Source organism: Telmatherina bonti (genome assembly GCF_933228915.1).
Source record: "Telmatherina bonti genome assembly, chromosome: 4".
In the NCBI taxonomy this organism is placed as follows: domain Eukaryota; kingdom Metazoa; phylum Chordata; class Actinopteri; order Atheriniformes; family Telmatherinidae; genus Telmatherina; species Telmatherina bonti.
The window spans coordinates 1,032,993-1,045,000 of record NC_136622.1 but is presented as its reverse complement, the minus strand read 5'-3'; the positions used below and the strand labels follow the sequence as shown (position 1 = coordinate 1,045,000).

Sequence of the window (12,008 nt, the reverse complement as noted above, 5' to 3'; positions counted from 1 at the left end):
TAAATCACGTCACTCAAAGAGTAGAAAAGAAATAAGAATAAGGCTCATACCATAATATCATGCTCTATTTTCATAAGTTGACCAGGGTTCAAAATCATTTTAAGATAATAAGATTTCCCATCCACAATTCTAGAGACTTTTCCAGCATGTGGGCTGAGGAGCATGCGTTGTATAAGGAGTCATGCAGGTACAGCAACGTTTAATTTACTGCAGTTGAGCTAGAGGACAGTCTTGCCCTCACAGAGATGAAGGTGATCCTTAATTAGTCTCTACCAGGCTCTCAGGTCGCCCTTGGTGGTGGTGTGTAGATGTTGTTAGCTTCTTTTAGATCTGTGAAGGTATGACTTTTGTTTTCCCTTATGAGCCTTATAGTTACTGGATACAGCGGAAAAGCTTTGTAAGCCTGAAAACAGGTCTTGTGCATCGGCTTATAACAGAGTTTACTCCATGCTGCCATGGCTTCACTATAGTCAGGGGCAAACTTCAGCCGCGGGCCATCCACAGTTGGAGGATTTTCCCTGGCTGCAGTAAGGACCTTCCAGAATGGCGAAGGAACTTAATGATCATCGCTTTAGAGCCAGGTTGTCTACCGTCAGGCTGGGGTCCTGGTGGTCGCCCAAGATGATGACATCTCATCAGCTCCAGAGGGAAGGCTGTCAGTTTAGGGAACCACATTGGGATATTCTCCGTCAAGTAAGCAAGAGTGTTGTCCTTCTCTGGCCTTCTTTAAAATGAAAGACTAGCAGATTATCTCTACATGAAGTGTCTTCCAATTCAGCCAGCATCTATTCAAAGTGTGGAGGCCCTTCTTACAATCAGCTGTTGCCTTTTCCGCATTGCTGGAAATGTGAGCGGATTGTCTTTATTTTCTTCTGTATGCCGCATCAAGTTTATCTTATCAATTTGCTTTTTGAGTCTTTTTTTTTTGCACGTGCCTCAGCTCTTTCATCCGCTTCTGAAATAAGACTGCATGTTCTTCAACCATCTCCACCCGCATTTTAGCCATGACACAAATATTATTTGTTCAGGGGGAAATATGGAGCAACTTTTGGATGAAATAATTTGGGAAATTAACAAATTAAAAAATGGTTCAATGCAAATAAATCATCACTGAACCTAAAAAAAAGCACAATTTATTTTATTTGGAAATGAGAAAAGTAATATACCTTTGCAAAAGCATAAAAAACTCTCTTCCAGCCAATATTCTGAACCCCTTTAAAGACAGAGCTGCACAGCATGAGTATAATTTAAGAGGAAAGCAAAAATTGTATCAAACCAAAGTAAGAACCACTTTAAAATCTATCTGTGTCACAGTGAATGTGGTCATTCTGTGGAACAATCTAGCAGAATACATGAAAATTGTACAAATCTTGTTCAGTTAAAAAGGATGTTTAAAAAAAAGTGATAAGGTGGTATCTGGAGGAGAGACTGATTCTTTTAGCAAAAGACTGTATACTGTACAGATGTATATTACCGATAGAGGGTTGGGTCATGGTCGGAGGGGGCGTGGCCTGTGTCTGGGTGTATTTGTCTCGTCTTAATGTTGCTGTTTTGTGTGTGGATGAATGTTGGTGGGTGGGGGTGTGTACATTTAAGAGCATTGCTTCTTCCACTCCCTTTTTAAACCACATACGTTGATGGATGTAGTTTACTTTTTGGTTTTTTTATAAAGTGAGCAGGTTTGAAATAAATGAATGAATGAATGAAATCACCCAATTAGCAGTAATTCTTTAGGTTTGGCAAGAGGGGAGATGCAAGGCTTTCAACCTGTTCTCATAGCCTTCCGGTTCTCTACGTTCAGGGCTTTGCATCATGTGCTGCATGGGTTACTTACCAAACCATGTGGATGCCTCGGAGGCACTAAGACTGAGCTGTGACTCCAGGAACTTTGGACCAAAGGTGGACATGCCTGCGATGAGCGTGGCCTCCATGGCTCCAGCTAAACACAGGAGGAGGAATGGAGGATTCTTCAGGAGAAGCAGCACAGATCTGGCAGGAGAGAAAGAAAAGTTCAGCTTGACCTCGCTGTAATCCCGCTGCGTGTAGACATTCCTGAAACAGAACAGGAGTAAGTGGTCCTGCGATGTCATGTGTAATCCCACTAGCCACCCAGACAGACCATCGTAAACACAGCAGTAAGCGCTCCTGATCTGCTCTGCACTCATGACTGGGTCACTGCTAAACCATCCCCACTTTAAACACATGAAGCTGATGTAAAACAGCTGTTCAGAACATGATGAAGATGATTACCACCTCAGGCTTCCTCTGCTGCGTCCATCCTCCCTTCCTACAAAGTTGACATTCTCAAGCCTCCTTTTTTTCCAAACCAACCACTGAGATCAATTTGTAGATTTTCCATCAGCATGTTTAATTCTGCTGGAGTTAGAAGGACCTTTTCCTGTTAGACCAGGCAGCTTGGAGGCTGTCCCAGAAACTGAGAGTAAGTCCCAGTTTTTCTGTTTCCTCCTCCAAATACAAGATTGAGTCGCAAGCTGCAGTTTGGTCCTCTGACACCATACACAAACAGGAGGCATTTCATCTGCTGTTGTTCCCGGTGCGCAGTGAGGCATCCCTGTTGTGCTGGTGGATCTTGATCATGAGAAATCAAAGACGGTGTACTGAAGGTTCACAAATTTATGCTAATATAGTTTTTAATAAACACGTTTTTAAGTTCAGTGTTGCTTGGCGAGGGATGGAAAGAAGACACAGTGAGTGCAGAAGAGGTCCCAAAATGAAACCCTGAGGCATCCTTTGCTTGCTGGGTTCCGTCAGGATGCGGGCTGCAGCTTCCTGTAAGCGCTGCAGAAAATCCTGGTCCAGCCCTACGTACGGCAAGCTGCAGTAATCCAATCGTGATGTGACAGAAGCAGGAGAAGACACGACTTCATTTCTGAAAGAAGTGTCGGGGACACACAGCGGAAGAGCAGTGACAGAAAAGCTCTTGTTGGTTAAATCATTTTAGTGTCGAGCCCTGAATACCTGCACGTCTCCAAGCGGGTCAAAAGGATGCCGTGGTCCACCATGTCAAACGCTGCTGCTCAGTCTAAAAGTACAAGAACTGCAGATTTACCTGAATCAGCAGTTAAAATTCATTTCAGTTTTTGTACTGTTTGAAATGAATTTAACATGATCTGTTAATTCCTTATTTGTCAGCTCTTGAGCATACTTTTCTGATTACAGCACTCAAAGAAACATGGCTTCCAGAAAACATCAGCAGCTTATATGAGCTTCCTCTGTACAATTCAGCTCACTCTTATAGCGGCAACAAAGTTGGTGGTGGTGTATCAATTTCTCTCCACCATGATTATGAATTAAAAATAAGACATGATTTACGTTTCAATTCAGAAAATGAGCCTGCTGAATCAATTTTCATAGAAATGCTTGTTGAAGCCAAAAAATGTAATAAAAGCTGTGTGTATCGTCCACCAAACTCTCTAATTAGTGAATTTAATGATTGTGTGGCTAATGCTATGGAAGTTATTAAAAAGGAGGGGAAACTGTTGATTATCATGGGTGATTTTAGCATTGATCTCCTCAAGATGGAAGCTCCTTTAGAAACTAAAGCCTTTTAAAATAATATGTATTCAAATGACTCCTACCCAGTCATCAGCAAACCTACCAGAATAAACTATACTTTGATAACATTTTTACTAATTCCATGAATGAGGTAATTCGTTCTGGAATACTAGTTAGTCATATTTCTGACCATTTTCCTGTATTTCAAATTATTAAGCTTAACAGAAAATTTTGCAAGCATAAATCAGCTCATAATTTCAATGAACATAACATTTCAAAGTTTAAGAAACGTGTTGCGGAATCTTCTTGAAGTGAAGTATACAAATGTTTAGATCAGCTTAGCAGTGTTTTTCTCACTCTCTGAACACAGTGCTCAACAAGTGTTTTCCACTTGTGTTATCTGCTAGGCCGAAATTTGATGCAAATAATAGCAACATTGGTTTACCTTAGGACTATATAAATCCTTCAAGAAAAAAAAAACAATTAAACAATATTTGTCCTCACCTAGACCTTTAAATCTAGCTTTATATAAAAGATGACAAAAATAGATACAATCACTTTTTTTTAATTGGTTAAAAAAATATTACTCACAATAATTTAAATAATCATCAAATAACATAAAACAAACATGGAAATTATTAGTCAGCTGTTGCAAAAAGAACTAGAAAATTTTGATGTTATTACATTACAGCAAGTGTGAATGTGATAATATGTAATTACTGATGTATAATGCAAAAAAGCTGAGGATGTCACTGAAATTAGTGGCAGCACATTCCAGCAGCGAGCAGATGTGCAGCATTTTTTAGACTCTGATATAAAGTAAAAAAGAAACCCAAAGAAAACATTTTTTGAAGTGATGAAAATTGCAGAAAGGGTGGAATAATTTCTTGAAGAATAAAATGTGGAAGGATGTGACAAGTTGTATTGTGCAGAAATATTTGATGAAATGTTTCTTTTTGGATTCAAATTACAACATCCAGCGCGGAGGCCCATTCCCACAACCAGTAGGCAACCATTCTACCGGCAGATAGATGTGTGGAAAAAGGCTAAACTTTTCAGTTGAAAAGAGGGTGTTCAAGGTAGTGGCAGAACTACTGAAGTGTTTTGCTACTGGCATAGAAATGCCTTTTTAGAACTTCCATGTAATCAGCAGGATTGCTCAAAGGGAAAGGTTGAACTAAACAGCTGTGAAGAAGCTAAAGATAGTTATAAATAATGCAAAAGCATATTTATCAGAATGAGCTGGAGAGTTTAATATTTAAATGGGTGAAGTAGCACAACAGACGTAGAAGGTTGAAACCATGAAACCATGGTTTTCTGAGCACAAGTGTCATTAGGAGAAGAAACACTGCTATTTTACATGGTGCACTATCAGGATTTAAACCTGTGACTTTCTAAACCACAGCCCTTTCATTAAACCATGACACCTCCAGAAGACTTAGCAGCACACTTTTATGGTGACCCAGGTGGCTTTTACCACCTGGGTCACCATAAAAGCCACCTGGGTCATTACTATGACCCAGACCGCTTTGACCACAACCCAGACTGCTTCTCCCAGGACCCAGAACTCTTTTACCAGGTCCAAGACCATTTTTAACGGGACCCAGACCACTTTTACTAATACTCAGACCACTTTCACCAATACCCAGACAGCTTTTATCATGAAGCAAACCACTTTTACTACATTCCAGACCACTTTTACCAGGACTTGGGCTGTTTTACTAGGACTTACTAGGACCGTTTTTAACAGGACCTGAACCGTTTTAACCAGGACCCAGACTGCTTTTTTTTTTTCTCGTGTCTTGTCCAGCATTTAAGCAGCAGAATAATGGTCTGGATATTTTGTTCTGCTGAGCAAATTTACTTTGCCGAGGGGAGCATTACTGGTATGATGATCCCCTTAATTTTCTGGATTCTTATTTTATTTCTCTATTTATTTTGCATAATTGTAATACAGAGTTTCTACTGCCGGACCAGACCAGAGAGCATAGAAGAGAGACAGAAAGACACAGGGAAAGGAAAAGAAAACACCTCATAAAGAGAGAAGAAAAGAGCGATAGAGAGAGAAAGAAAAAAAAGAGATATTTGCACAAACATAAGTATGTCAGGAGCACCAAAAACTATCAGGTAAAATATAAATGAGAGACAAAGAAAACAAGCTGCTGTTAGTGAATAATCCTGCACACAACCCAGTGACTGTGTCACATGCAGAACATGCAAAGTGGAACGTGTTCAGAGAAGGGTGATCATGCCAATGTGACCCCCCCCCCCACACACACACACACACACACACACACACACACAAAGGCAAGAAGCAGGTCGGGAGGACCCCGAGACCCAGGTAGTCGGCAGCCATCCCCAAGCACAGGATCCAACCGCCCCACTCCGGAGCCAGCTATGGAGCCTCCGCTGCCTCCCACCCAGGAGGCGGCGGAGGGGGGCCCCAGCCGGAATCCCCCGCAGTCAGGGGGAACAGGCCCCAGCGGGCCCGGACCAGCACCGGCCACCCAGGGCAGACGGCCGGTGCTGGTTCTTGGGGCACGGGTCCCAGGGCCCCAAGAGCCCGAAGGCTACCCCCCCACCCCTTGCAGGCAGAGAGTCCAGCCCACGCCAATGGAGAGCCAGGATCCCCAGACCGCTGCCGAGTGGCAGTTAGGCCGCACCCCAGTGTACCAGCTGCGCTCCTCGGGCACAAGACCCCCCCACCCAAGACACACACAAAGGCATACACAGACGCCCACTCACATACTCCCACACACACACACACGTACCAACTCACTCACATGCACATACTCCCTCCCGACACACACCCTACCCACCCCATTCATTACACATGCTTCATCTAACACTGTCCTACCCCCGCCCACATACTCCCCGATGCACACATACATACCACATAACACAACTCCTCTCACGAGCTTCCTCTCTACACACCTCGACATGCACCCCCTTGTCACCCCCCGTTCACACACTCCTTTTTTTTATCAGCACACACACCCTATCCCACACACATTTCCACCACACCTCCAATCAGCCATTCCTCCCTACACACAGGAGTGCCCAACTCACCTTTCTGTCTCCATTCATACACTACCCCCTATACATGCCCACACCTGCCACCCCGTTCCTCCACCTCTTCACCCCACTTACATACTCCCCCTTCATTCACACACATGCCCCATTGCACACTCGCCCACCCCACCTCCACTCTACACATACACCCGGCACCCCAGGCGCAGCCGACCCAGCAACCCCAGAGCCAGAGCCAGCGGAGCTCTCCCCTCAGCCAGGCCTGCCTAGACCCAGGTCTACTGGTCCCCCCCCTCCCCCTGGCAAAGCCCTGGAAATAGGGGCGTGAGAGAACCCCTTTCCCCCCCCCCCCCTCCCCACTAATGATTGTGAAGTGTGTGTTATTTGTAATTAAAACTGAGGGGGCAGTAACCCCACCCATGAAGTGAGCTTCCCTCTAGAAGGTGAGCCGCCATCGGCACTAGGCTCGCCCCCATTCCCAGGGCCTCCGAAGGCCAGGACAAGCAGGGGCATCCGCCCTAACAGCTAGAGCCCTTGTAAACGCCAACCAAGGAGCCCCCGGAGGCACCAACCCGCCACATGCAAAGGACAGATGGAATACAAGGAAGGGAAGGGACAGCAGAAGGGGACCCCAGACTGCTTTTACCTAGACCTGGACCATTTTTATCAGGACTCACTACTTTTACTATGAACTAGACCACTTTTACCAGAACCCACACCATTTTTGTCATGACCAGACCCATTTTACCATGAACCAGACCACTTTTGCCAAGACCCAGACAGGTCTTACCAAGATTCATACTGCTTTTACCAGGACCCAGACCACCTTTACCAGGACCTGGACTGTTTTTTGCTGTACCTGAACAGATTGGATAGACTAGCTCGTGCTGCAGCTTGATTAGGTATATGTTCCTGAATTTAACATAGCCTGGTTGGAGAGCTGCTGTCTACGTGAATAAAGCAGAAACTACAAAAACTGCATATTAAAGTTGGGAATGCAGAAGCAGAGCAAAGTCTGGAAAGTGTACCCTAAAGGGTCATTCCACAGTTACAACTGTTAGAAGATGAAGCAATGATTGTGACACCCTTGTCATGCATTAACCTCTTGGGCAAGGCTTGGTAACCAGCAAAATTTTATTTAGATGGATGAGTAAGCACAGTACCTTGGCATGTCTTTGACTGATTTACCAAACTGAGGGTCTAATGCTGTAGTGTGGCTTCCATCCTTCAGCTGGTGGGTCTCAGACACTCGCACGGCCACATGCTTTTGGGTGCCTGCAGGAAAGCAAGGAGGATCACAAAGACTTGACCAGAATATCACATAGCTACAAATTCTCATAAATCTTTTAATTAAAGTGCGATTTGAATATTTGACCCCTGACAGCTGTGTGAGTTGTTTGTGACAGTTGTACCTGGTAGCTGTCGCGGGTAGCCCAGTATGGGAAGCGCTACCAGCAGAGAAGCTGCTCCGCCTCCTAAGAAGCTGATCCACCATGCTCCAACCCAGTGAGGGTTTTCTGAAGTCATCTCTGTCCTGTAACACAACACACATGGTTTGAACTTCTTCGTCCTCACAGACACTTCATTGTGCATTGATTCAGCCTTCATCCAGGCATCTAGATTTTACCATATCCCACTGCATTTTATCCAGAATTGTCCACAATGATATATCATTCAGCACATCTGAGCAGTGTTTAAGACATGATGTTTGATGTTCACAGCTCAACAATGCAGGAAAAAAACTATAACAGATGACTGTACTACTTTTTATTCTAGACAAGTAGTTATATAATCATCAGCTGTTCATTTTGCGAGGCCAATTAGACTCACATTACGGGGATCTCTGTGTAAATGTTGAGGAAATATCCTCCCAGCAGGTAGCCTGCCGCTGGACCCACAATGGCTGCTGTATAGAAGATCCCTGGAGAATGAGAGACAACAGATACATGGCCAAGATGTACGAGTACAATGACTCCAAAGTTTACTTCCTATTTTCCACTTCTCCCCTGTCCTACGGATTAAAAGGGTCCCATTGTTCTTATGAAGTTTTTTTCTGAAAAGTTTGTGCTTCATAGAAAAACCACCCTGTGTGTGTTGTGCTTGTGTTGTCAGGGAAGACTTCTTTGGATTGCACAGCTCTCTGTGAAACAGTCTCAGAGGCTGAAAGCTGTGGAGCTGTAACTTGACAATCATTAATTAATTTATATCCACATCATTTTGACGGCTGCTATAACTGACATAAGAGGGGAAACATAAGAGGACAACGGACAAGTTTTAATAGAAAGAAGGACTGAATGTACAATGTAATAAGAATGGTGATGGGGGATGCTGTGATGTAATAGATCACAGCACACACACTACTGCACAAACACAAGTGACATCCACATTCATGCAAGCGGCAGACACATTTTTGGACCACAAAAATTTTGTTACAAGATGCAGGTGAGATTGTATCCTACTACTTTTGTTTGTATGTGCAACCAAGGAATTTGAACAGTTAACATCCAAAGAATGCAGTAACGTCTTACTGAGGGTAGAAAATGAGCCAAGACATGTCCAGCTTTGTGGTTGTACACAGCTCTGTGCTACTGAGCTGAAGCTAGTACCTATCATTGCTACAATGCAAACATAACATACATGCAAATGCATACGTAACATTAAGATAAATGAATTATGAAAGCAACCTGTGGCAAATATTAATGAAGGGAGTAAAACTTCAAATAACCTTTAAAATGAATAATTTCAGTGGCACACAATCTATTATATTGATACATAGGAGGACAAATGTATTTCCTATGAAAACGCAACCTTTTTTTTTGTTTTTGTAGTTTTCTCAACTTAAACTGTGACAGTAGGCTACAAGAAGGTTAGGGCTGGGGGTGGGGGATTGCACTGTGTTCTAGCTGCTGCGATGGACTGTTGTGACTTCCTCAGATCCAAATGCCAGCTCAACGTGTTTTAATTAGAAAGAGTTCACATAGCAGGATCAAAATTGAGCAATTATACAGTTAAATGCTTCAACATTGTCTTTTTTTTCTTTTTCATTTTTTTTTTTTTAATCAAAGCTGGAAAATGTGTGCTTCTATAAAAAACAGATGATCTCTTATAGTGCTGAGTGCAGGTTCCTCACTAAAAACTGTTCACCACAGGGAGTTGGTGCCACTAAAAAACACCATTTGTATTAATCGTGTAAATACACAAATGTTTAACAAACTTTGAGTTTCAAAGACAACTATGCTGCACATGAGGTACTTACCTATATAAACAGGTGCATACTTGGAGCTGACATTCTCATCTAAGTATGTGACCCCTAAGGTATACAGCGGAGTGGCACCAATCCCGTGCAGAAACTGGCCTAGCATGAACACAAAGCGATAACTGGACAACCCTTCACTGTCCTTGTCTTGGCACTTGTTGGTATGGTTAACAGAGCACATTCCTGTTTGCTCAGTTAGACTGACCACATAGGAAGGTGTTGTGAAATGAGGCAAAGCAAACACCAAAGAACCCAGTGCCATGATGAGCACCCCCCATCCCAGCCAGCGGGGCTTGTGTCCAATCCCACCAAAGTAACTGACGAAGGCCAGGCAGATGCAGGCGGCAATGTCATAGGAGCTGGCAATGAGACCGGTCTGGTAGCTGCGCAGGTCAAAGCGACGCTCGATGGATGTGACCGCTGTATTAATGAAGCCGTTGATTATCATCCCCTGGAGGAAAGAGGCCATGCAAAGGAAGAACAACACCCAACGAGGGGTGTTGAAAACCTGGACGACTTTGGGTGTTAGAGCCCCCCAACCACACAGCTGAACTGATTCTGTAGAGATCAGCTTTAACCCCACTGAAATCTCTGCATTTGTTTGTGTGTCCATCCCGTATAACTGCCTGGGGAGCATTGAAGCCCCAGTGAAAATGCAGGGCTTGGTGAGGCCATCAGCTCCAGGGCTGTCCAGACTCCTAGGACCAGAGCCTACAGGGCTGTCTGTATGAGAATCCACAGCACTAAGAGAATCGAAAGAGGGACCTCCACTCAGAGGACATTCCTTCACATCCAGGAGCTCCTGTTTAGAGCTTGAGGAGGGGTTGGCTTTGAGTAAAACTGGCATCTCCACTCCTGTGAGATTCTGTGAGCTCAGAAATCAAGCGTTTTACATACAGCCACCAACGTGAAAAATTTAAAATGCGAATCAGCATTAACAAGTCGACCACAGTCGACTTGTTAAGATCAAGCAGCAGTCTGGTTCATTTCTTGAAGGATTTATTTTTTGCTTCCACATGTGTACACAGTGCTAAATGCTGGTCTTCAAACTGCTGAATGTTTGTTGAAGCTCTTCAGGTGCAGCTGTTGATTTTCACATGGTGTTAAAAACGGAAGGATTGCCTCCTAACAGGTCTGAATGATGACATTCTGTGGAAAGAAAAGAGAACAAATCAACATTTTTTTATCATACTGGTAGAAAACCAAAAGTAAACTGGCAACTAAATTGGAATATTCTCTCATCTGTATTTTTTTTTGCATCAATAAATTTGCTGTTTGCTCCTAAAAATGGTTAAAATGTGCATAACTGTTTCCCAAAAGTCCAAAATAATTTGTCAACACATTAGTCCTGTTAGCCAGCTAGCTAGCATTGGATAAATGTTAGACGGCTGGTTATTTTTGTTCATGGTAAACTCAAATTAGTTTGAGTGATGTACTATATGTTATTTTATCATATTGGTTTGGTTTTTAAAAAATATTTCTATTGAACCAGAATTAGAAAATAATGTCATGGTTTCATTTGTTATATTTTTCTTATTTTATTATATTTAACACTTTTAGTTATTATTACAATTGTCAATTCCAGCTTATTTCCCAGGCAGCTGTTTTCTCCTTCTTAAATGGGAGGGTATGAATACATATGAGGACGACTGTAAATGTGTCTAACAAGGATTATTTGCCACTGAAGTTAACGTCAGCTGGACAGTATGAGCTGTCAGCCAGAGGAGAGCTCGTCTAAACCGCCTCATGTTGCTTGTTTACACACAAAGGAAAATTAAAATAAATCAAAGTTAAATTACTGGCACCATTTTCTGTCATTTTAAAACTATTTTTGTGTCTTTTTGTGAAAGAATGGGATCAGTAATTAGATAAAGTTGACATATGTAGTTGCCAGGCAACGGAGGACTGGAGCACTATGGGTAATTCTCGTCCACTAGAGAGGCCGTCTCATTTTACTGGCAGTTAGCACAATTCGGTGTGTGCAGACCACGAAGAACACTTCGTAGCCTACGCAGTCTGTGCACTTGGAAGTGTGCAGACCCTGAATTGAGAAACATCCTTTGTGTTTGAGTTAGTCCCTGTGTGTCTTCTTGTGTCATGTGTTCTGTCGACTAGAGAATAAATCCTCTAGAGTCTGCATCCCTGCCTCTCTGGTCTGCATTTGGGTCCACAACTCAGCATCCATCCCATGACAACTACACTAAGG

The 12,008-nt window shown here is 43.1% G+C and overlaps 1 protein-coding gene across 1 annotated transcript in view; it reads right to left on the bottom strand.

Annotated features, from left to right (window-relative positions):
* The window catches only part of slco4a1 (solute carrier organic anion transporter family, member 4A1), a gene marked incomplete at both ends in the record, with an annotated part of 91,775 nt that extends 81,126 nt beyond the window's left edge, over positions 1 to 10,649 (bottom strand). The window contains 5 exons of the mRNA XM_079239467.1: positions 1,835 to 1,989; positions 7,710 to 7,821; positions 7,959 to 8,080; positions 8,377 to 8,467; positions 9,803 to 10,649. Of these exons, the coding sequence (XP_079095593.1) occupies positions 1,835 to 1,989; positions 7,710 to 7,821; positions 7,959 to 8,080; positions 8,377 to 8,467; positions 9,803 to 10,649 (1,327 nt within the window). The remainder of the gene's footprint in view (positions 1 to 1,834; positions 1,990 to 7,709; positions 7,822 to 7,958; positions 8,081 to 8,376; positions 8,468 to 9,802) is intronic.
* Between the last annotated feature and the right edge of the window lie 1,359 nt (positions 10,650 to 12,008).